The 27,458-nt window shown below is 37.3% G+C and overlaps 1 protein-coding gene across 1 annotated transcript in view; it reads right to left on the bottom strand.

The window, feature by feature from the left end:
* Positions 1-4,764: 4,764 nt before the first annotated feature.
* LOC123536531 (uncharacterized) overlaps positions 4,765-27,458 on the bottom strand; it is a 65,742-nt gene continuing 43,048 nt past the window's right edge. Inside the window, exons 5-7 of the mRNA XM_053528520.1 lie at positions 14,995-15,173; positions 8,064-8,205; positions 4,765-7,066 (exon numbers count right to left, since the gene is read on the bottom strand). Coding sequence (XP_053384495.1) covers positions 7,037-7,066; positions 8,064-8,205; positions 14,995-15,173 — 351 coding nt within the window. The 3' untranslated portion in view covers positions 4,765-7,036. The remainder of the gene's footprint in view (positions 7,067-8,063; positions 8,206-14,994; positions 15,174-27,458) is intronic.

The following is a 27,458-nucleotide window of genomic DNA, read 5'->3' as shown; positions in this document are numbered from 1 at the left end:
AAGGAAGGCCTCATTACGACAATTGAACATATTTTAGTGCTCAGATACTTCTGTTATCTGCACCGAAACGGTTTATTTAAGCAAGTATTTTGTCCACTTAAGTTATCGTCGGGAAATATGAAACATAAGAAATAATGCGTAATCATGGTAATGTGATAAGGAAAAACGTTTAAAAATGGTCATTTTTCAAGCACCAGGAAATAAGACTGGAATCCTTGATACTGCTGTAATTCACAACAGTCAGGACGGCTTGAGAATGCATTGAACCATATCTTTGGTATGTTTGTTCAATAAATAGCACATTAAATAGCCGACAGATTTTCTAGATGCCGACGTCATACATCAAAAGAAGGCAACGTTACGAAATTTTAACGTGTTTATGTCCTTAGATACATCTGCATTATGCACCGAAACGATGAACTAGAGTCAAAATTCATCGTCTGAGTCGTTACGAGATAAAATATGAAATTAATTTTACTGAGCAATTTATGCATCATATGCAGTCGAAGAACGGTGAAATCTGTTGAAAAACGTAATACATTTTTCAGGTTTCCGAAAATGGGCTTTTCTTGCATTGAACCACTGCTGATATACATGTCCAAATCATTATACATATTACATACCCGACTGATTTTCAGGATGCCGACGACGTACGTCCAAAGGCCTCATTTCGAACTTTCAACACGTTTTGGTGCTTAAATACTGCTGTATTCAGCCGAGATTTGGTCATCTTTGGTGGTGTTTTTAAGATACAATTTGAAATCAGTGATAGCAATTTATGCATATGTCGACAAAGAATGGCCTTGATTCAGTTACAGTTGTAATTCACTGTGGTCAAGAGGGTTTGAGGATGCATCAAACCATGTCAATAAATTGCCGATATTATTGTTACAAGTAGTACATATCGAGGGCTAAGCGCGAAACCATTGTCGTTCTTTATTTATATACAGTTACAATAGTTTCGCGCTCAGCCCGCGATATTACATTGCCGGTGGATTGTCATGATGCCAGCGGCATACGTCCAGAGTAGACCTCATTACTTCTGTATTCTGCACAAAACGATGAACCCGAGCCAAGATTTTGTCATCTTGGGTCATTGTCAGTAACTGTAAGAGACACACTATGAATCGAATCATTGCTGCTGTAATTCACAGCGTCAGGAGGGTTTGATGATGCATTGAATCATGTCGAAATATTGCAATATTTTTCCATATTGACGTGGAACGCTTTCATATCGGACGTGGAATATTTTCTTAACGTTGTAATGGAAAGAATCACGTGACGTCCATGGTGTCCACGTGCACGTTGCGACAAGTTGACGTCATTTTCGCGGAAAATATTAATGCGCGTCAGTTTGATTTGTTTATTACATTTTCGGAGAAATTCTTTTCGTATTTTTCCTGTCTTTCGTTACAGAACGATAATTTAGACATAAATTATTTGATAGCGGGTATGTAGTAAAAACAGTTATCAACTTTGTATTTGGATATATGCACTCGTTCTTTCGCGGATAATATTGTGCTCCTAAAGTCGCGCAATATTACCGCTACAGAACTCGTGCATATATCCACATACAAAGTTAATAACCTATAAATGTGACGGCGAAGGAGCTTGCTAGTACAAATAATTTTTGAGAGGGTATGTCAATTTGAAAACTGCAATTGATATTTGCACGTTTGTCGACTAGTTAAAAAAAATTTGTTTGAGGTCCGGTATACATATCCAGAATCTGAACTTAAGAACGGGTGTTCAGTTTCAAGAAAATGCGCTTGAATTGATGTTTAAAGCATATATGTCGGATCCTTTGCATTATTGAAGCACTTGAATATCTATTCACCTTCTAAAAGTTAAAGAATACTTGGAACATTATTGGTTTTCTTATAAGAAGCACGAAGTCAATTTCAGACACTTATAATATAAACAAAGTCAACTGTTCTTGGTCATTAACATTTATTTCAAATTTGGATATGTCATACCACAGGCTACAGTTACAGAAAATAATAAACATCCTGTTCGCTATTTGTAATTACGAGAAACATGTATAATACATTTTGAATATTTGAATGATGTGCAATTATGCATGCATTATAGTACAAAAGTTTTTTATTTTCTTTTTGGTAAGTCTTCTGTTTTACCAAAAGATGAAACAAAATCAGCCACAAAGAAGTGTTGTTCAGTTTCTAACCAAACAAGAGCTGTTTGTAAAACATGTATGCCCCAATACAGTCTCCTGATCACTATGAGCTTGACCTTTAAAAGTTTTTGGTCAAGTGATTCTCAAGTTGCCGTGCAGAAATAGTTTTCAGATGATCAGGTCTTGACCTTTGGCCTTTTGACCCCCAAAACATTAGGGTTCATCTACTTCTTATCCAAAATTACGCTATCAGGTCTAAAGACTCTTAATCAAGTGGTTCTCAAGTTACTGAGGGGAAACCGTTTACAAGTTCAGACCCCTGTGACATTGACTTTTACTTACTAACCTTAAAACTGGTAGATATCACCTGCTTTATAAGCTCAATCATGCTACCAAGTTAAATGGTACTGGATCAAGTTATTGGGAGGAGACCATTTTCAAGGTTCACACCCATGACCTTGACCTTTGACCCACAACACTATAGAGGTCATCTACTTCGTAAGCCAGATCATGCTATCTGGTTCAAAACTTATTGAGTGGAAACCATTTTGAAGGTTTAGGCCCCGTGACCTTGACCTTCAACCAACTGACCCCTAAACAACAGAGGGCATTTATTTCATTAGCTCAATCGTGCTACCAAGTTTGAACAATTGAGTTGAATGGTTCTAAGTTATTGGGTGGAAATGGTTTTCAAGTTTCTGGCCCCTGTGCCCTTGATCTACTAACCCCAAAAATAATAAGAATCATCTTCATAACCCCAATCATGATCATAACTGAAGGTTCTGGATCAAGGGGTCTAAAGTTTTTTTTTATCACACACCGTTTTCAACGTTCAGGCCCGTAACCCTGACCATTGACCAAAATACAATAGGACTTATCTATTTCATAAGCCTAATTATGCTACCAAGTTTGAAGATCCTGGATCAAGTGGTTCTCAAGTTAAAGGTTCAGGCCTCTAAGTTCTTGACCTTAGACTTACTGCCACCAAAAACTGAAAGGGTCAACTACTTATCTGTAAAAAAAATATTATAGGTGGTCCAAATCCTTTTGCTGTAGCTTAGAAAACAAGAAAGTAGGTCAGTACGTCACACTGATGGTCACTGAAAGTCTGTTTAAAGATCAGCATGCAAAACTATACATGTCATCCAAATTTCAAAGCTGTATCTTAAAAAACAAGAAAGTAGGTCAGTAGCTCATTTTCAAGGTCACTGAAAATTAGTTTTAAGATCGGTGTTCAAAATTGTACATGTCATCCAAATTTCAAGGCTGTATCTTAAAAAACAAGAAAGTAGGTCACATTCATGGTCACTGAGTCAGTTTTAAGATCTGTGTGCAAAACTGTACGTGTCATCCAAATTTCAAGGCTGTATCTTAAAAAACAAGAAAGTAGGTCAGTAGGTCAAGGTCCCAATGGCCCCTAATTACCTTGGGTCATAAAGTAATTATAATTTAAAAGTCTAGGAAATATAATCAGATAATTTTTGAAGTATTTTTTCTTCTGTAACTCATATAAAAACTGTGTGACCCTCGGGGCGGGGCCTCTTTTCACATCAGGGGCATAATTTGTAAAATCTTGTTAGAGAGCCATTAGGCAATGCTACATACTGTATATCAAAAGTTTAAGCCTGGAACTTTCAGTCAAGTAGATTTTCAAAAATGTAAGTATATGTTAAACTTGGGACCCCCAGGGCAGGGCCTATTTTTACCCCAGAGGCATAATTTGAACAATCTTTATTGAGGACCATTACATGATATCACATGCCAAATATTGAGGATCTTAGTAAAGGACCATTAAGCAATGCAACATACCAAAAATCAAAAGCCTAGGCCTTGCAGTCTCAGAAAAGAAGATTTTTATTTTTTTCCCTATATAAGTCTATGTAAAACTTGGGACCCCCGGGGCGGGGCCTCTTTTCACTCCAGGGGCATAATTTGAACAATCTTGGTAGAGAACCACAAGGCAATGCTACATACCAAACATCAAAGGCCTAAGTGTAGTAGTTCAGACAAGAAAATTTTTTCTTTTTTTTTCCTATTTAAGTCTATGTAAAACTCAACACCCTTGGGGCGGGGCCTCTTTTCACCACATGGGCATAATTTGAACAATCTTTATTGATGTTTGTTTGTTTTGGGTTTAACGCCATTTTTCAACAGTATTTCAGTCATGTAACGGCAGGCAGTTAACCTAACCAGTGTTCCTGGATTCTGTACCAGTACAAACCTGTACTCCGCAAGTAACTGCCAACTTCCCCACATGAATTATCAGAGGTGGAGGACGAATGATTTCAGACACAATGTCTTTTATCAAATCGTCACAGAGAACATACGCCCCGCCTGGGGATCGAACTCGCGATCCGGCGATCCGTAGACCAACGCTCTCCCTACTGAGCTAATCTTTATTGAGGACCATTACATGATGTCACATGCCAACTATTGAGTGTCTTTTATCAAATCGTCACAGAGAACATATGCCCCGCCTGGGGATCGAACTCGCGACCCCGCGTTCCGTAGACCAACGCTCTCCCTACTAAGCTAATCTTTATTGAGGACCATTACATGATGTCACATGCCAACTATTGAGGCTCTATGCTTTGAGCTTTTGGACAAGAAGATTTTCAAAGTTTTCCCTATGTAAGTCTATGTAAACCATGTGACCCCCAGGGCTGGGCCATATTTGATCCTAGGGGAATAATTTGAACAACCTTGGTAGAGGAGCACTAGATGATGCTACATACCAAATATAAAAGCCCTAAGACCTGTGGTTTTGGACAAGAAGATTTTTAAAGTTTTTCCTTTCGGTTGCCGTGGCAACCAGAGTTTTATATGGAATTCAATTCTTTGAACAATTTTTAAAGGAGACCATCCAAGGAACATCCCATTGCCTTTGGTGCATGATATACCAGTCCACAGAAAAATAAGCTATTTATAGTAATAACAAGTATGCCCACGGGCAGAATGTTGAGCCCGCCAGCATCTTTGACCTCTGTGTGACCTTGACCTTGGACCTAGGGACCTGCTTCTTGCGCATGACACTCTTTCTCATAATGGTGAACATTCATGCCAAGTTCCATCAATATCCCACCATGCATGAAGAAGAAATGCTCCGGACAAACTTCAATTTGGCCTTTGAACTCCAACTGTGACCTTGACCTTTGAGATAGGAACATGGGGTTTGCGCAAGCCTTCTCATTGAGGTAAACATTCATGCCAAATATAAACAAGATTGGTCCATGCATGTCAAAGTTATGGTCTGGACAAAATCGGACGCACGCACGCACATACACCGAAAGTGGCGACTATATCGAGCTCACCACAAGCGGGCTCGACAACAAAAGGAAGTAAATCTATAATAAAAGTCCACAAAAAAAGGGATCTGCCAAATAAAAAAAAGATTGATTAATACATGTCAAAGTTATGGCCTACGACCTAATATGACCTTTGACCCCTAAGTGTGATTTTGACCTTTAGATAGGGGCCAGTGGTTTGTGCACGACACTGTCTCAATGACGCAAACATTTATATAAAAATAAGATTGTTCAATGCATATCAAAGTTATGGCAAGAAACCCTTAAATGACCTTTGACTCCTAAGTGTGACCTTGACCTTAGAGGTAGGGGTCTAGGAGTTGAGCACAACACTCCCATCACAATGGGGCAAACATTTGTTCCGAATAAATACAGATTGTTTTATACATGGCAAAGTTACAACCCAGGCAAGCTCTAAAATGACCTTTGAACCCTGTGAAATGACCAAGGTTCAGGTTCCTGTGATCTTGACCTTTGACCTACTTACCCTAAACACTACAGGGTCATCTACTGAATAAATTAAATCATGTTACAAAGATACAAGGTACTAGAGTTAGTGGTATAATGAGCCCCTGTGATCTTGACATTTGACCCCCAAAACAAACTAAAGAGGTCATATACATCATACGCTCAATCAAGTTGCCATGTTTGAAGGTTCTGGGTCAAACGGTTCTTAATTTATAAGGCGGAAACCGTTTGCTTTACCAACTGACGGGAGCAAAGCAATATACCCCCACTTCTTCAAAGGGGGGGTAAAAATGTAATTTTCCCATAGACATGCATTGTGAAAACGTGTGTTGATACCTGTATGTCTGCAATTTGTTCTTATCATGCATAAATAACATCACGGAAACAGAACACACATTTTTGTTTGTCTTTTAAAAAGTTACGACTGCGAAAATAAATATATAGGTTTGTAAATCTAACAAATATTCAGTAAGCACAACATTTTTTGCTTCTTGATCACTACCCCTTACTTGCTTAAAATCATAACAAAAATATTAAGAAACGTACAAACAAGTTATTTGAATAAAATTTTGACACATGTACAGTATCATTCCTGCCAATGTTGGGTTAATTTATCTCCATTGTTTAGGACATACGTACAGACAAAAAAAAATATACAGGACAGTAACAACATGTTGATCCATTATATAAGAAACTGTTCCATAACAACAAACAATGATAATTATAATCACTGGACTAAAAATGAGGAATCATGCTGTCTTCAAAAACTTATCAAAATCTAACATAGTGTGCTGTGGAGAGTAAAGCTAGCATAATATTACACATATTGTTTAAATGTCAGCGGCTTTGAAAATGACTGCAATATTAAAAGTAAGCACAGAACATGAAGTTTCAACAAAAACCAGCAATGTTCTTGGAATAAAAAACCCATTTATATATGGTTTTAAATCGACAAACACTGTGTTGCAAATTCAAAAGAGAAACCTCTCCTTGATCACTTCAAGGGGCAGGGATAAAACTGTCCTAACATCACATACTACATAGGAATAGAAATAAGATATGATCCACATACTAAGTTGTTATAATCAAAAGCAAATATTTCTTTTTCCTGAAAATCTTCATCTGTAGTTCAGTATGGAGAATATTTCATCAGAAAATCCTAAAATATACAACATTTTACATATACAATCATTGCAAGTCAATATTAATGGCTGCCAGTAAAGTCATGAAGTGTGACTGTCAGTATTTCTCTCAAGAAAGACAGTAAAATAAGAATGTAAACAGGTACGATAGCTTTCAAAAATATTCAATATTTCAGCACAGTGTTCTTAAATACTTTGGGCAACTAATACTGAAAAGTTCTATAAAGTAAAATATGCTCTAGGGGTCGCCATTGTTAAACAGCGCTGTTTCTCTTTCAAAAAACCACATTTTGAAGTCCTCGTCACAAAACAAAAACTTGGACATTTTTTAAAGCCAGATAATTCAAAGAATAGGAAGAGCTTCTTCACTCACCCATACACCAGCGTCAGAATTTGGTTAAATTTGTCAAGTCAGCTGATTTTTAGATTTTGCTGGGTTTAGATTCATACCAACACATTTTGATTTAGGTGAAATGGTGACTATTAAAGCTTTTTGGTGGTGGATAAGAACCGAGGTGCTTCTCCAGGCATTATTACATCACAGGTAGAATCACCAACCTACCATAAACCAGCTAGAAGACTTCCTCACATGAAGAGGGCCCACTATCTGTAGAATTTGGTGCCCCTCATCAATACATGGGATCCCTCTAGTTTGAAAGGATGAAAATGTACTCAATCAAAACTGCTAGGTCTTAAACTGTATTTATTTCTATTCTTGTTTCGGGTTTAATTCAGCAACATTCTGTATGCTTATGACTTTACTGGCAGCTATGTTATGTAGCTTGGAATAACAGTACTGTGAGGTGGAAGTTACAATTTAAGTTAACTTGAAATCCAAAACCTCAAGTCCCAAAGAAATAAATGTTTTGCCAAAAACAAAATCTCAGGCCAAAGATACTGAATTATCTCACTTTACGGTTTCTTGATTTCAAACAATTATAAAATTTCCGATTTTGTTGTAAAATTTAAAGTTCTCCATAAAGACTGAAAAGTAATGTTACATGAGTCCATTACCTTATCAAACTGTGCTCCAGTGTGAGACTTGAGAAAGTGAACATATCTTGCAGCAAATTCGAACACAGTGGCTTTGTCTGTTTTATCTGACATGCCGGGTACAAGCTGACGTAATAAGTTACACGCTTCCTTGATTCTTGCTCTGAAAAATAAATATATAACTTGAAGCTGATTTTTGTTTGTAACAAACATTATTAAATTTTATCTGTAGAACACATTTCAAGAAAGACCTCACAATTCAGAAAGAAATTTTCAAATAGAATTAAAAGGTATACATGTACTGGTTATAAAAACATATAACTTACATGTATATTTTCTGTATTACAAATACATTTACTGTGAAATCATTATCATTTGTATGTGTGTGTGTTTGGGTTTAACGCTTAGCCTTACATTTTGAGAAAAAAATTCATACAACACCAAATCATAGAAAGAAGTGGTTGTTTTCATATGAAAGTGGAACAGCATATAAAACATGTACATATTGCTCTACTCAACAACAATTGACAGTGTACTGATTTAATCACTGAATTTTGGAAACGTACTGCATAAAAAAGTCACACTTTTGGACATTCTAGCATAAGACTGCTGTTACTGTCATATTTCGGGGGTGTTTTAACAGGGGAGAAAATATGTGTTAACAGAGAGATTCTTGCGCTCATGTGCTGTTATAACACCTTTTTATATATGCGCGTTCCATGGCAAAGCTTAAACGTATTACGACCCCAAAACAGATAATTCAAAAGGAAATGACGTCAACGTGAAACAAGAGCTGTCACAGGAGGCAGCGTGCTCGACTATTTTGATGCTGGATAGTGAAACTGGGCACATCTGAGGAAACTGGCGCTGTCACTGGAGTGTTTAGTAACTCCAATGGTGGATGAAGTTATTGCACAATAGCTCGAGTCTGTGTCAAAAATATTAAGTAGATAAAGTGTATCAAAACACTAAATAAGTATAATTCTAAGCAAAAAGGGGGCATAATTCATAAAATATTGGTGCAAGAATTATACACCTTGTGTCATATGATGTGGGTGATGATGTGGAACAACTACTTCAAGTTTGAATAAAATCCATTTACTAATTACTAAGATATAGTGAAAATGCATCAAAATTAACCTTAAATCCAAGTAAAAGGGGGCATAATTCAGGAAAAATTGGTGCCAGAGTTATGCACCTTGTGTCATATGATGTAGGTGATAAGGTGGAACAACTATTTTAAGTTAGAATCAAATCTATTTAGTAATTAGGGCGTAAAAAAAAATGTTTGTTTCCGGTATCCCTACCTACCCTAAATTTCTGGCCTGACCCTAAATGTTTTTATGGTCTTGGACAATATTTTTTTCAACTTTTTAACAAAAAGTTGCAAAACAGCATTTATTATGCTTTAAACATCGCCAGTGATGTTAGAAATCAACTTACTGATGCTCTAAGGGCATAACCGCCTTATTTGTATTCATTTTTTGACACAAAAATAATTTCCAAAAAAGTCTCCCTAAATAAAAAAAATCCAAAAAAAAAAAAATTTGTTCCAACCTACCTACCCTAATTTTTTTGAGCATGTTACCGGAAACAAAGGATTTTTTTTTAGGCCTAACTGAGATAGAGTGAAAGTACACCAAAACTTTAACCTGAAATTCTAAGTAAAAAGGGGAGATAATTCATCAAATATTGGTGCAAGGGTTATGGCTCTTGTGTCATATGATGTGAGTGATGATGTTGAACAACTATTTTAAGTTTGAATCAAATCCATTTAGTAATAACTGAAATAGAGTGAAAGTGCATCAAAACTTTAACCTGAACTTGAATTATTCTAAGTATAAGAGGGGGATAATTCATTAAATATTGGTACCACAGTTATGGACCTTGTGTTATATGATGTGGGAGATGATGTGGAACAACTACTTCAAGTTTGAATAAAATCCATTTAGTAATTACTAAGATATAGCGAAAATGCATAAAAATTAACCTTAAATTCTAAGTAAAAGGGGGCATAATTCGGAAAAAATTGGTGCCAGAGTTATGCACCTTGTGTCATATGATGTAGGTGATAATTAAGGTGGAACATCTATTTTAAGTTAGAATCTAATCTATTTAGTAATAATTAAGATAGAGTGAAAGTGCATCAAAACTAAATTAACCTGAAATTCTAAGTAAAAAGGGGTATAATTCATTAAATATTGGTGTGAGAGTTATGGCCCTTGTGCCATATGATGTGGGTGATGGTGAGGAATAACTATTTTAAGTTTCAAACAAATCCATCAAGTAACTACAGAGAAAAGGAGAAAATTAACGAGAGAGAGTGTAAAAAAACTTTAACCAAAGTGGGGACGCGGAAGGACGCAGACACTGGCGCCCGGTTGAGTATGATAGCTCTCCATATATTTCGTATAGTCGAGCTAAAAACAACATAGACTTAACCACGCATTTCTAATGGACTCGGATACCAACAAGTCCCTTGGGATTCTGCAGATGTTATAACACCAAAAAACATGCGTTATCCCTACAGTTCAACGCCTTTAAAAGCTCACCATTTTCAAAGAACTGTTATATATCTTCATTTTGATGCATTTGAAATAATGTCCCAGTGCTGAAATTTCATTTAACTTGGTGGAACTTAGTTTTCAGTAATTGTTTTGAACTATGCAGTATGATGTTATCTCGTGATGCCAAAGATGTTTGTGCAGCTTGAAACATTTGTTTTACTAAATTGTGAAAAAAAATGGCATTCATTTTAAAGGGGGTCACCTTTTTCAGAATATTTTAAGTATCCGAAGTATGGGACAGTACGGCAGAATATGTAATGTTAATGTAGAGTGTTGTTAAAGATGTTGTTTGTTTATCACATATTTCTGTGTTTTGAAGATATACTCCTAAACCTTATTGTCTTTTTCAACAGTTTTTCAGTCATATAAACAACAGTGTCTATACTTGCAGTGAGCACAATGCTCAACGTTATAGTGCTGCCTCACTGTAATATCACGCCTAAGACCACTCTGACTTCTGGAAAGTCGGTCTGACAACATGAACACAAAATTTTTACGCGGTCCACCATTTTTTTAACCCCGATGTGGTCCGACTGACTGGCATTTATCGTGTGTGTGTGTGTGTGTGTGTTCGGGTTTAACGTCTTTTTCAACAATTTTTCAGTCATATAAACGACGTTGTCTACTTGTAGCATTGAGCACAATGCCCAACTTTATAGTGCTGCCTCACTGAAATATCATGCCGCAGACACGTGGCATGATACCCCACCCAGTCACATTATACTGACACCGGGCTGACCAGTCCTAGCACTATCCTCTTAATGCTGAGCGCCAAGCGAGGAAGCTACTAGTACCATTTTTTACGTCTTTGGTATGACGCGGCCGGGGATCGAACCTACAACCTCCCGCACTCAAAGCGGACGCTCTACCACTAGACTACCGAGGCGGTTTGGCATTTATCGTATCCCAAGAACTGCAACATCTTGGACAAAATGGCGTCATTAAAATAATACTGGTGCAGAATCCAGAAATTAATGAAAAAACACGCCTGCCAAATGTACAGGAAGCAAAAAAATGAGTAAGAAATGAAGCGGTTCTAACATAATATAGATTCATGCCTTAATTGCTTGCAAAACAGCATGTTAAAATGGTAGTTTACTGAGGCTGTTTTTGGTTCTGCATTATAAGTTTAATTATTTTCAGTCCAGCTGATTGTTTTTTGGTCTGGCAGATTTCTAGACATTACCGGACTGGAGATCAAGCCATTTTTCCAAACTTTCCGGAAGTCTGTTAGACATGTGACATGATACCCCACCCAGTCACATTATACTGACACTGTTCTGACTAGTCCAAGTATTACCCTCTTAATGTTGAGTGCCAAGCGAGGCAGCTTAGTAACTAGTACCATTTTTTATGTCTTTCGTACGACGTGCCCAGGGATTGAACCCATGATCTCCCACTCGAAGCTGGCACTCTACCACTAGGCAATTGAGGCGGTCATTATCATTTGTAGGAAGCTAACTTAAATTCCCATGGATAAATAAAATTTTCATGTTCTTCATTTTCAAATTTTCAGTCCATGTTTCAAAAAATAGCCGTTTTGGCTGAAATCAACATTGACTTAAACTAGAGATGCTTTTGAGAAAAGCGCATGTCTCCCACAACTGCCTAATCATCTAAATAGTAAGTCAGTCTTTATATACTGTTTACTTAATCCACATGTGCATGCGTTTTCCTGACACCAAAAGGATGCCTATACTACTAGTAGTATAGGCACCGGTTTAGGGGTAAAACTGTGCAAGAAATCTAAGTGTTTTTGGTAAATCAAGGGCCATTATTCTAAAGTGCCTATGCCAATTTGGCTAGTTATCGAACTTGGCCGAGCACTTATTGGCAGACACATTTTGGTGAAGATAGGATGAGAAATGTTCGACTTAGAGTGCAGACAAGCTTTGTGACAGACAGACACACAGACTGGAGTAAATCAATATCTCCCACACCACTGTGTGGTGGAAGACATAATGAGAAACAGTCAAACTTCCTCTTTTTTTTTTCAATACCAAAGAACAACATGTTTATCCTTCTTTTTTAAAAGTCTCACCAGACCAAAGAATTGCTTATCCACTTTTTAATACTGAAAGACCAAAGAATTGCTTATCCTCATTTTTAGCTCATCTGATTTTTGAAACAAACAAAAAACAAAAAACTACCAGGTATTGTCACCACTTGGTCACTGGCGTCGGGTAATTTTTTTGTTTAGGTCCGCCTTTTCTCAAAACCTAAAAGAGCTACAGCTCTGAAACTTTGCACACTTGTTTATCATCATTAGTTGACTGTCAAGAACCATAACTCTGATATGCATGTTGTCAGAATTACGGCCCTTAACTTTCTTGTACTCCTAAAATTTGAATTTAATACTGACCAAAGAATTTCTTGTTCTCTTTTTTTAATATCAACTAGACCACAGAATTTCTTATCCTCCTTTTTTAATACTGACCAGATCAAAGAATTGCTTACTTACTATACCAAAGAATTGCTTTACTGACTAGACCAAAGAATTGTTTATCCTCATTTTTCAATACTTACTAGACCAAACTAGAACTGTCACAGGAGTGACGAATACCCCCACAATACAGTGTTGTCACAGAAGAATGGCAACCATAAGAAAGACATGGCCACAAGAAGGTGCAATTTAAATCAAACTTGACCTGTATTTTATGTTACACAATCATGTGTTCCAAAATTTATCTAAATCTGTCAAGCCTTTTGTGAGTTTAATATTGTCCATCAACCACAAGTTTGACAAAATTTAAGTTGAAAAGGAGCCATAACTTGTAAAATTGGTGGTTTGTAGCCAACGTCGAACTTTACTTGTATTTTATGATGTTACAACTGTTTACCAAAAACATTTAAATCTGTCAAGAACTGTCACTGGAGTGTTTAATGACTCCAATGGTGGATGACTATTGCATAGTAGCTTGAGTCTATGTTAAACAAGAGCTGTCTCCATAGGATGACACATGCCCCCGATGGCACTTTGAATGAATAGTTATGGCCGATGTTAGAGTTTAGGACCTTTGACCTACGGAGCTGGGTCTTGTGCGCAACACGTCGTCTAAATTACTGTGTCACACATTCATGCGTAGTTATTTTAAAATCCATGCATGAATGACAATGATATGGACCGGACACGCCCATCAATGCACTATCATGAAAAATGACCTTTAATGTCTAAGTGTGACCTTGACCTTTGAGCTACGGACCTGGGTCTTGCGCGCGACACGTCGTCTTACTGTGATACACATTCATGCCAAGTTATTTGAAAATCCATCCATCGATGACAAAGATATGGACCGGACACGCCCATCAATGCACTATCCTTTAACATCTAAGTGTGACCTTGACCTTTGAGCTACGGACCTGGGTCTTGCGCGCGACACGTCGTCTTACTGTGGTACACATTCATGCCAAGTTATTTGAAAATCCATCCATCGATGACAAAGATATGGACAGGACACGCCCATCAATGCACTATCCTTTAATGTCTAAGTGTGACCTTGACCTTTGAGCTACGGGCCTGGGTTTGCGCGTGACACGTCGTCTTACTGTTGTACACATTCATGCCAAGTTATTTGAAAATCCATCCATTGATGACAAAGATATGGACCGGACACGAAAATTGCGGACAGACTGACAGACCGACAGACAGACGGTTCAAAAACTATATGCCTCCCTTCGGGGGCATAAAAATATCAAATAATAAGAGATGTACAGATAAAGTGTATCAAAACACTATATAAGTATAATTCTAAGCAAAAAGGGGGCATAATTCAGGAAATATTGGTACAAGAGTTATGCACCTTGTGTCATATGATGTGGGTGATGATGTGGAACAACTACTTCAAGTTTGAAACAAATGCATTGCATATTAGTTTGAATCAAATCCATTTAGTAATAACTGAGATAGAGTGAAAATGCATCAAAATTAACCTTCAATTCTAAGTACAAGGGGGGCATAATTCATGAAAAACTGGTGTCAGAGTTATGTACCTTGTGTCACATGATGTGGGTGATAAGGGGGAACATCTATTTTAAGTTTGAATCAAATCCATTTTGTAATAACTGAGATATAGTGAAAATGCATAAAAATTAACCTTAAATCTAAGTAAAAGGGGGCATAATTCATGAAAAATTGGTGTCAGAGTTATGCACCTTGTGTCACATGATGTGGGTGATAAGGTGGAACATCTATTTTAAGTTTGAATCAAATCCACTTTGTAATAACTGAGATATAGATTTCGGGATGCGACAAAACATGTTTAGTTGGGGTATAACAATTTCTTATTCTCCTTTTTTAATACTGACCAGACCAAAGAATTGTTTATTCTCTTTTTAATACTGACCAGACCAAAGAATGGTTTACAGCTTTCTTCGTTAAAAAATACCTTCTCCTCCTCTCTTTCTGGTTATGTTGCTCTCTGATCTTGCCATTATCATCAATAAACTGATACTGGGGTAGATTGATCAATGACCTCACACGGTTCTGCAGCTGTTGTGATGTTGGGGTATGTATGGGCTCTGTAGGGCTTGTATTTTCTTCTCCACTGCTATTCAATGGTACATTCTGGAGGTAGATGATCAAAGGCTGAGTTTTGTAATTTATTTATAAAAAACTGACAAGACAAAAAGATCAGGAAAAGTACACTTTTGATCCTTAGCATGAACGTTTTGTAAGTATTTAAACAAGAGGACCATGATGGTCCTGAATCGCTCACCTCTTCCCACATGACCCAGTTTTGAGTATGACGTCATTATTTGACATAGTGACCTAGTTTCTGAGCTCATGTGACCCAGCTTTGAACTTGACCTAGATATTATCAAGATAAAAATTCTGACCAATTTTCATAAAGATCCATTGAAAAATATGGTTTCTACAGAGGTCACAAGGTTTTTCTATTATTTGACCTATTGACCTAGTTTTCGAAGGTATGTGACCCTGTTTTGAACTTTACCTAGATATCATCAAGGTGAACATTCTCAGTAATTTTCATGAAGATCTCATGAAAAATATGGCGTCTAGAGAGGTCACAAGGTTTTTCTATTTTTATACCTACTGGCCTAGTTTTTGACCGCATGTGACCCAGTTTCGAAACTCACCTAGATATCATCAAGGTGAACATTCAGATCAATTTTATGAAGATCCTTTGAAAAATATGGCCTTTAGAGAGGTCAAAAGATTTTAATAATTTTAGATCTACTGACCTAGTTTTTGACCGCAGTTGACCCACTTTCGAACTTGACCTAGATATCATCAAGATGAACATTCAGACCAACTTTCATACAGATCCCATGAAAAGTATGGCCTCTAGAGAGGTCACAAGGTTTTTTTATTATTTGACCTACTGACCTAGTTTTTTAAGGCACGTGACCCAGTTTCAAACTTGACCTAGATATCATCAAGGTGAACATTCTGACCAATTTTAATGGAAATCCATTTACAAGTATGGCCTCTAGAGAGGTCACAAGGTTTTTCTATTTTTAGACCTGCTGACCTAGTTTTTGACCGCACATGACCCTGTTTCGAACTTGACCTAGATATCATCAAGATGAACATTCAGACCAATTTTCATACAGATCCCATGAAAAATATGGCCTTTAGAGAGGTCACAAGGTTTTTCTATTATTTGACCTACTGACCTAGTTTTTGATGGCACGTGATCCACTTTTGAACTTGACCTAGATATCATCAAGATATCTCAGTATTCAGACCAACTTTCATACAGATCCCATGAAAAATATGGCGTCAAGAGAGGTCACAAGGGTTTTCTATTATTTGACCTACTGACCTAGTTTTTGAAGACACGTGACCCACTTTCGAACTTGACCTAGATATCATCAAGGTGAACATTCTGACCAATTTTCATGAAGATCTCATGAAATATATGGCCTCTAGAGAGGTCACAAGGTTTTTCTATTTTTAGACCTACTGACCTAGTTTTTGACCGCACGTGACCCAGTTTCGAACTTGACCTTGATATCATCAAGATGAACATTCAGACCAACTTTCATACAGATCCCATGAAAAATATGGCCTCTAGAGAGGTCACAAGTTTTTTCTATTATTTGACCTACTGACCTAGTTTTTGATGGCACGTGACCCAGTTTCGAACTTGACCTAGATATCAACAAGGTGAACGTTCTGACCAATTTTCATGAAGATCTTGTGAAACATATGGCCTCTAGAGGGGTCACAAGGTTTTTCTATTTTTAGACCTACTGACCTAGTTTTTGACCGCATATGACCCAGTTTCGAAGTTGACCTAGATATCATCAAGATGAACATTCAGACCAACTTTCATACAGATCCCATGAAAAATATGGCCTTTAGAGAGGTCACAAGGTTTTTCTATTATTTGACCTACTGACCTAGTTTTTGATGGCACGTGACCCAGTTTCGAACTTGACCTAGATATCATCAAGGTGAACGTTCTGACCAATTTTCATGAAGATCTTGTGAAATATATGGCCTCTAGAGAGGTCACAAGGTTTTTCTATTTTTAGACCTTCTGACCTAGTTTTTGATGGCACGTTACCCAGTTTCGAACTTGACCTTGATATCATCAAGGTGAACATTCTGACCAATTTTCATGAAGATATTGTGAAATATATGGCCTCTAGAGAGGTCACAAGGTTTTTCTATTTTTAGACCTACTGACCTAGTTTTTGAAGGCACGTGACCCAGTTTCGAACTTGACCTAGATATCATCAAGATGAACATTCTGACCAACTTTCATAAAGATCCAATGAAAAATGTGACCTCTAGAGTGGTCACAAGCAAAAGTTTACGGACGGACGGACGACGGACGACGGACACCGCACGATCACAAAAGCTCACCTTGTCACTTTGTGACAGGTGAGCTAAAAAGTGAATGTCTGTCTATGAAAAATAGAAGCTGTCAAATGACAGCCTGTCTGCATGCTATTTGACACCCTTCCCATTACTGTGACTAGCTTACATACATTTAAATCTTTACCAAAATTACCAAAGTTGAGAGAGGGGCATAAATTTTAATGACTGTAAGCCAGAATTATGCATTCAGGTTCGATCAGAGAGGTTATTTCATGGTGCTAGAGAAAAGTTTATTTAGATTTAGAAAGCATTTAGTACACAAGTTCCTGAGAAACCTGTTCACATGCAAAACTTTCACCAAAATTTCTAAGATAAAAAGGGACACAATTTTGCTAGAATATATAATATAAACCAGAGAACTTTTGAAATCTGCAGTATGATGTCATCTCATGATGCCAAAGACGTTTGTGGAGCTTGAAACATTTGGTATACTAAATTGCGAAAAGCATTATTAATTACATGCAAAACTTGCACAAAATTTTTATGTCAAAAATTTCGTATATAGTCAAGCTAAAAACTGTTTAGTTTTGCCACAAACTTCAAAGCCATGCATGCAGGTGTCTGCTCCTGGTCTGACACGCCAGACCAATGTTTCTTGTCGACATTGCGGGGAAAGTATACATTTGTCCCAGCATGCACCAGGGCTAGACATTCCTGTCTTTTAGGTGACGTCACATAGTAATGGCACTATTAAGACGTCATAAACTGTATTAGAATAAGTGAATGAAGTATTGCCATTCTGATTCAATGCAAAGTCCCCTACTGGAAGGCACCTCATTTTCTCTACTGCAGTATAACATAATGAACTGATATCTGTCAATGATGTATAAACAATATTGTACTATATATACAATATGTTATAACAAAACACTTGGATTAAAATTTACATATTATACAAAAACCTACAGTTGTCGATTGTTTCATAACATCTATAAATATAAACAAGAGTGCCAGAATGTCACAATATATGCCCGTCATAGCAAATTTCTTTACAAAAGCACCTGTATTTGCATATGGAATTTTTTTGGCCAATTATAAAAAAGTTCTAATATAAATTATTTATAGTAACATCAAAGGAAAGTTAATCCTAAGAAAGAATAAAAAATTCTATATATAATATTTGTATGTACACATAAAACTCTTTACCAGGTAGAGATACCGTATTTTCCCGAATTAAGGCCCCCCCCTCTAATTAACGCCCCCCCCACCCATTTTGGAGGGAAAAAAAGTCAACAAGAACGGGAAAAAAATCACCTACCTCATTTTTATAAGTCAACATAATAAGTAATTTACAGTACTAAAGTCCAATGTATTAAAAATTAAACACACTTTTAAACAGTCCAAGTACCGTAAGTTCAAAACATTTGCACTAAGTACGGTACGTAACAGAAAATTAAACGGTAAATACATTTTTGATTTGTTTTTACACCACTCGCGCACACGCTTCCTGCCGACTTTAAAAAAACTTGCAGCAATGTGTTTACGATATACCCTTTTCTTCGGCAGTTTTAAGAACTTTTAATTTAAAAGCAGGCACAGCAGCGTGTCAAACCATTGACATTGTGTATTGCGCTATTAGCTACCCGCATGTACTAAGGAAAATGTTATCAGAGTACACAGCTGTTTGGGTCATGACGTAATGTGTAGTGTCGCGAGCGTGTCAAAAAGCCAGACATGGAATACACGAGGTACCGTATTTAAATGCATAAAAGACACACTGCATTAAATTGGATGCCAAATAATTACGTTTTAGAGGGATTATATAAACAACACAGAAACACTTTACAGCTAGTTTGAACGATGTTTTTAAGTTTTGTAAAAATTTTCATATTTTATTTTTTTACCTCAAATAAACGCCCCCTCTTTGGAAAATGTAACGCCCCCGGGGGTGTAATACGGGAAAATACGGTAGGTCACAATTTATTTATTTGGGTTTTTACGGCGCACCAACACAGTATAGGTTATATGGCGCCAAACAGACCTACAAATTTTGGTTTCACATCTCATTTACATCGAAATAAAAACATGAGGTATGGAATCAAAATTTGCATACCTGCTGGAATCACAGAGTTACAGCAAAACCAAGTGTTAAGACCCTATTAGTCGCCTCTTACGATCATGCAAGGGTAAGGCAGTGGTTCCAATTCTTTTCATACATAGATCGTCCCAGAACCACATGGGGCAGATAGGTCAAAATACACCTAAATAGACTTAAAAATTGGATGTAACATGCATGTTGTACCACAGAAAAGTGGTCTCAATTTTTCCCTCCGGCCAGTAATAAAAAAAGTTACAATATAAGCTATTTGTAGTAACAACAAAGGGAAGTAATTCTAAAATCAGGGTGCCTCATGGTGAACATTTGTGCCAAGTTACATCAAAATCCCTCCATGCATGAAGAAGAAATGCTCTGGACAAAGTCATTCTTGTATCTGACCTTTGGCCTCTAAGTGCGACCTAGGGACCTGGTTCTTCTGCATGACACTCTGTCTCATGGTGGTGAACATTTGTGCCAAGTAATATTAAAATCCCTTTAAGGATTGTTGAGTTACAGACTGGACAGGAAAAAAACCCTTTTGGCCTTTGACTTCCAAGTGTGACCTTGACCTTTCAGCTAAGGGCATGGGATTTGCGCACGACACGTCTCATCCAGGGGAATAATATTTGTGCCGACTGATATTTAAATTCTGTTTTGCATGACCAAGTTACAGACCGGACAAGAAAAAAAATCCTATTGACATTTGATCGATTGATTTGGGTTTTACGGCGCACCAACACGGTATAGGTTATATGCCCTTACAGAAGAAAAAGGGCTGTCGCATACTCTTGCTGTATACATACAGCGTATTTGACACGTACATGATGTGTACTGAAATCAAGGGCTTTAAATAGTACGCAGGATATACACCGCACATACACCGATAGTACGTTTGTAGTACACTTTTGACATGCAAATGAGCTCTGCCGCGTACTACTTGCTGCGTACATGCTGTGGACTACATAGTACGGGAAGTACACTGGAGAAATAGTACGTAGCATGTACCCGGCACATACACTTTTCACACGCAAATGAGCCTGCGGTGTACTACTCCTGCGGCGTACATGCTGTGTACTCCTGCTGCATATTACATGCTGTATACTCCTGTGGTGTACATGCTATGTACTCTTGTGGCGAAACTGCTGTGAACAGGTTTTACTGTGCATGTGCAGCCTTTTCTAAATCAAACAAAATTCATAATGCTCAAAAATACCATATTTAGTTTAAAATTAACAGTTTTAAATAGTGACCTAAAATGCACCATAATTCGACTTTGGACATTAAGAGTAACAAGTGCACTTAAAGCATATGGCAAATCTGCGATAAATGCTGAGGAGCATGGGTAAGACACAGCTCACTGCTCAGTATTTCATTATAATTGCATATACAGGTGTTACTTTACATTGCATGCAAGGTGCATGCAGCTCAGAAATCACTTAGATGTAAGCTTCACAAACGAACATTGCAAATAGTTTGGCAAATTTTCATTGTTCAGAATAATCTGAACTATTCTATGCTATTAAGATAAAAGTTACTCGGAAATCAAGTTCTTGCTTCCAAAAAAAAAATGTACAAATCCTTCCTGCATGAAGTGACTACATCAGACTTTTACCTAAAAAAATTCTAAGTATAAACACCAAAAGAAAATGAACAAGTCCCTCCCGCGTATATGAAGTGTACTTCAGACTTTAACTTATAAAAGAAAACTAAGTATAAATGCCAAAAGAAATTGTACAAGTCCTTCCCGCGTATATGAAGTGTACTGCACAAATTTCAAAGTAATCTGCGGTGTACATGCAGTGTACTATTTTCTTGTACAAGTCCCTCTTGTGTACATGCAGTGTACTCCTTAAATTTTCCAAGTCTGTGCTGCATACTTGAAGTGTACTAGTGACCTCCTGCGTACATGCTGTGTACTCGTCGAAATAGTATGCGGCATGTACGCGGCATGCGGTGTATATAAAATGTACTCCTCTGGCGTACTACTGTGTTCGCAGCATAAACACAGCAAATACGGAGCATGCACGCCACAGAGGCTTGCTTCTGTAAGGGTGGCGCCAAACAGAACTACAAATTTTAGTTTCACATCTCATTTACATCGAAATAAAAACATGAGGTATGGAATCAAAATACTGACATTTGATCTCCAAGTGTGACCTGTACTATTTATCCTAGGGAGCTTCAGTTAATTAAAACTAACAATTCGGATACTGATGCTTCATTTTTAGATTTACATCTCTCTATTTATGACAATATTATACATACCAAAATTTATGACAAGAGGGATGATTTTAATTTTAGTATTGTAAATTTTCCCCATTTGGATGCATGGGGATGTACCTCAGGCTACATCTTATGGGGTATATATTTCTCAATTAATTCGGTTTGCCAGAGCATGTAGTCATGTCAAGCATTTCAATGAACGTAATCAATATATTACAAGTAAACTTCTTCAGCCAGGCTACCGTTATTACAAACTGCGTAAATATTTTGCTAATCGCAATTCTGATTTAGTTTTAAAATTCAATAGTAATTTAAAGACACTTCTGCGAGAAGGTATTTCTAAACCCGTTTTTTATGGGGATGTGGTTTACAAATTTCGTAAGATTTTGGGTCATGGTAATTTTCCAAATGTATTTGGTAAAATTATAAAACGTTTTATTAAAAGAGGTTATGACCCAACTGTTTTGAGACATACCGCATGTTTAGTGTTCAACCCATTTACAGTTGGACACTACGCTTCCCTCTTTGATTGGGTCTGACGGAAGAGGGGGAGGACTCTATGATAAGCAGTTTTTAAATCCTACCAGGACTGAACTGTTTTGATATCTGTCTTCTGGCCTGTTTCGTCGGGCCATTAAGGGTGTTTCTCTTGTTGCTCTGTCTTCTGAAAAGGCATTGAGTACATATGTTTTTGGTTCTTAAGGTTTGCTTTTTATATATTTATGCACGAGCTTTTTTGTGTTTTACATGCCATGCCTTTTGTTTCCATTACGCGTGTTAGAGTTTCACCTGAGGGGATTACTTTTATTTACACGGTCCCGTGTCTTTGGAACATGGTGGGGGTAAGAGTGAGGTTGGGTGCGCACCATAGACCGGTTTCAGCTCCCCAGTGGTGTTTTTGCCACTGACCATTCCAAGGCGGTGCCCCACTGTGTTCCTTTGTTTGTTTGTTTTGTCCTCATGTGTCGGCTTTGTGTGTGTGTGTGCGCGCGGTTGTATGTGTGTGTGCGTGCGTGTGTGTGTTTGTGGTGTGCACGTTTGCGTGCTGTGGGTTTCGTTTTGGGGAGGCTGCGTTTTTGGTGCGTGACATTCCCTGTTTGATACACGTTGTCTCACCATGGGGAATATTGATGCCAAGTACCGTCCGTCTGCGCTTATAAGACTATTTGCTTATAAGACGAGACCCTAACTTTGATCCAAAAAAATCATGATTTTTGCCTGCACTCGCATATTAGACGAGGTGAAAAATTGACGGAGATCGATGGTCAGCAGTTTATTAATTTTCACCAGCTAGACTGTAAAATTTACAGGGATCATTGATCGGCAGTTTGTTTCTGCTAGAAATATTTTTGATGAGTGACAAGATGAATGGTAAGTGACAGGGGTCTGTCATCGGCAGTTCAATAATGCTATAAATGCTTTTTAATTACGTTGTTTAAACAAAATAACTTATTAATATCTATTGCTTTAAATATTTCAGGTACCACAGTTCATTAAGTATGAATACAGTTCTGAAGTCACGGACGTTTTACTAAAAGCACGATTGTTATATCTACCATATACTGCCATGTATTTCATGTGTTGATTGAATAAATTGTTTCTGTTTTCGATACGTGAAATATTACAGCAGAAAAAAATAATAGACAGAAAAATGGAGTAACATAGTTGTAGAAGATATACTTTTTGTGTATCGAAGAACTATGCGATTCCGATTACGGACATTATGTACACTGTTGACGGGCTGACAGACAGACAACGACGGATAAAATTTACATATTTGTTGATCAAAACTGCTACAGGCTGACTGGTGTAAATGGAAATATTTACTCTGACGATCTGAAAGACAGAAGGGATCCCTTTTTATAAGCCGATCTGTTTCACAGACGGCACCTGATGGTAAGGTTTCTTGGGAAGGGAGATAATCTATCAATGTATAAACAGGCGTGTAGCTATAAGGGTCTATAGGAGTATCTTCTTGCTTTAAAACGTTAACGGACAAGAAAGAAAGAAACACATAAAATTCAAAAGTTCATACATGTTTATATAATTATATAAATATATATCTATCTTGTATACAGCTGTCTTTACGCTATTTTCATAACAGTACCCATATTGAACAATATTCAGTTTACAGCTGCATATTGAATTTCAACCTTGCTATCTGAACGATAAATGTTAATGTGCATGAAAGCTATTAAAACAGAGAAATACGATATTTCTGAATAAAAATCCATGATTTTTATGACACTTTTACCGTACATCCGCGTAAGCACTGTTGTTAGTCAGATATTCATTTAAAAAAAGTTAATATACGAACAATACAGAATCCACGTCAAGCAAAACGTATAAAAATATACATGGCAACATTAAAATTTTCCTTTTAATTAATCCATATAAGCACTTTCATGATGATTAAATTCATCTGATATTAACAATCACTGTCATTTATCTGACTTAATAGTTTATTCAGAAACCGTCGAATTCATCGTCGTCACTATCGCCGAACAGTTCATGAAATTGAGATTCCGTGATGCAGTCGTCATACACGCCGGCATCCATCTCCTCCTGCACAAAGTCCTCTACATCACTGGATGCATCACGTGCACCACTGACAAATTCACTGAAGATCTCATCGTCCTCCGTGCCGTCAAGTGAATTCGAAATTCCGCATTTGAGAAACGATTTCATTACCATAGCACTAGGAATTTCATTCCATGATTCCACTACCCACTGACACACAAGAGATAACTCGGGGCGTTTCAGGTTTCCGTTTTTTGTTAACTGCTTGGTACCTTCCACCATCCACGTGTTCCACTTTTGCCTCATATTAACTTTGAACAGTTTTTTCAAGCTAACATCCAGGGGCTGCAAAATAGATGTGCAACCCCCTGGAATGACAGCCTGATAAGTCCTTTTTTCCTTAAGTCTCCGTTTAACTGATTCCATCAAGTGAGCACGGAACATATCCCACACCATCACAGACTTTTTGTTCAAAAGTGCGCCCGGGCGTTTAACCCTTTACCACACAGAACAGAAGCCAAAGTAACCTCTTTTACACAACACTGATAAGTGATAATCAATAATCTATAATCAGTATATGGCTGATAAAGGTGACTGTCTTATCTGAACAGAGGTGTTGGCATTATTTTGTGATTACACACACTTATGTTAAAAATGTCATTATTTTAATATTTTCTGTAAGTTTGACATTATTTTTGTCAGTATAAAGTTTATAGCAATTTAAATTCTCTTTCCGATGATACAAAATTTATTGTAGTTTCTCTTTGAGTTTCGAAGATATAAAGTGTTAAAGTACGGGAATATATATTTTTAGGCATAAAATTCTGTTTTGGATTACTTTCACATTGAAATTCATATACAATTTCATTTCAAAATGATGTTTGAAAGTTTGATTTATAGTTAATAGACTTATCTTCCGAATCGGAATCAGTAAGTATTTATATAAAACAACAACCATCAAACTGAATAACACTACAAAAATAACGGATCGTAAAATTTCTGAAAGTGCAAAAAGATCGCTGAGATCGAGACTCGTAACCGACTACAGTATTCTTGTGCTAAAAATTAATATATTTTTAGGATAATATTACGTAATATTTTGATGATCAAACGTCGGTACATCACGGGTGACTTCCGCTGCAATTAACTCTTGGGGTGTCATAAAATATTTGAAAGCTGCGGTCCTTCTGTTTTGATTAACACTTCCCGTTATGTAAGGCCATAAATTCCAAGCCATCTTATACACAAATTGTTGTTTAGGGGAAATCTGCATGTATCACGCGTGACCTTCATGACCTAACACATTTAAAAATACTTTGATGTTAAATGGTTGTTATTTTTAGAACGAGGAAAGCCCGCGAACCGTCCAGTTGCAAGCAGCTTTCTCAGTAATTTTCCATGACGTAGCGTCGTGCACATGTAGGAAATTTCCTTGCAAAGTACTCGATAAATTTAAATAGTAACCACATGATCTTGTACGTAAATAATGATGACGAAATCCCATATTTTGAGTTAGTAAACATCCGGAATTTGTTTCTTTAGGAAAAGAACGAAAATAAAGCGATTGATTATAAGACACGGGATAAAACGATTCTGTTCAAATGGCCGTTAATCGGTATAATACGTTTCTATCGGGGAACCGATAGAGACGGGTCAATACGTTTCTGTTTGGTAATCGATAGATACGGTGATAAACGTTTCGGTGTGGGAAAGGGTTAAACCACACGTCGTTTAACCAGTCCAGTAACACTTTCTCATCTACCCAGCCCTTTTCTTGAACGTACACACAAATTCCACTAGGAAACTTCTCTTTTGGCATGGTTTTCCTTTTGAAAACTATAGCGGGTTTCAGTTTCGTGCCGTCAGCGAGACACGAGAGAATTACTGTGAAGTGGGACTTCTCCGCCCCTGTCGTTTTCACTGATACAGTTTTATTTCCTTTAAAATCCACTGTCCGATTTCCCGGCATATCGAAGAACATAGGGGTTTCATCCATGTTTCCGATGCTACCGAGTTCAAACTCATGTCCCTTTCTTAAGTCCAACACAAATTTCTGGAATGACAACACTTTATCGTCCACATCCTTTGGGAGTTTTTGCGCGATGTGTGTGCGCTGACGCAAAGCTAATCCATGTCGGTTAAGAAAGTTGGAGCACCAACCGCCCGATGCCTTAAACTCTGTATATCCCATCTCTGATGCGAGCTGACGTGCCCGCAACCTAATGGTAGGACGTGTCACTATGTATCCATTACTACGAAGTTCAATAATCCACTCATTCAATTTTGACTCCATTGCCTCGTATGGCGAAAGAACAGTTCGCATTTTTTTAACTGACTTGGAAGCACTGAGTAATTTCTGCTCTTTAATTTTCCAGTCTCTGACCATTTTTTCCGTTACACCGTACTTCCTTTCGGCCGCACAATTATTGTTAGCTTTAGCATATTCTATCACTTCTAGCTTAAATTTCACATCATAAGAGTTTCTCTTTCGTTTTGCAGACATGACGGTATGATAGCGTATTTGCAATGATATTATTTATCTTTGAGACAGATCTACAAGTTTCTTTAGTTTTTATTACCTTCGTATATTACTCAATTTTTATTCCCTGTCAATCCTAATTTGAACACGCCCGAAATTAGTGAAATTAAATTTGCTATGAACCAATCAATTACGAGAAATACACGCTGCAGATGCATTTACTGACCATATAATTTTGACCCACAATTAACACAAATTGACACAATAATCGTCTTCTCAATTACAAACCGTAAAAACACTACCATCAGTGTGGGACATTAACAGTAGCCCTATCGCCAATGGCTACGAAAATTCGGCTCGGGCGACAGAAAATCGGCAGACCGTAGCCCGTCGGGCTATGAAAAATTCTGAGGAATAAATTTACCAAAAAGATCAATGCAAACGTGGGAGCAAAATAGTTGCTTTGAAGCTTCAAACTTCGCTCAAATCCAATCTCAAAGCGAATTCAAGTCGCCCGAATTTTTTTTTTGGATGCGCACCTGCTAATCTTTTGACAATTTGCACCATGTCATAATGTGCATTGAATACACATACACACTCGCCGATAGCATAATTTAAGCTCCGCCTACTTCAGGTACTTGTGAGATTTTCGCGAGAAGTGTGAAAGCAAATCAAATTATCGGTTTCACCACCCTTACAGAAGAAAAAGGCCTGCTGCGTCCTCTTGCTGTGTACATAC

Source organism: Mercenaria mercenaria, chromosome 17, assembly GCF_021730395.1.
Source record: "Mercenaria mercenaria strain notata chromosome 17, MADL_Memer_1, whole genome shotgun sequence".
Lineage (NCBI taxonomy): Eukaryota > Metazoa > Mollusca > Bivalvia > Venerida > Veneridae > Mercenaria > Mercenaria mercenaria.
The sequence above is the reverse complement of the archived record's forward strand: the minus strand, read 5'-3'. Positions and strand labels throughout refer to the sequence as shown.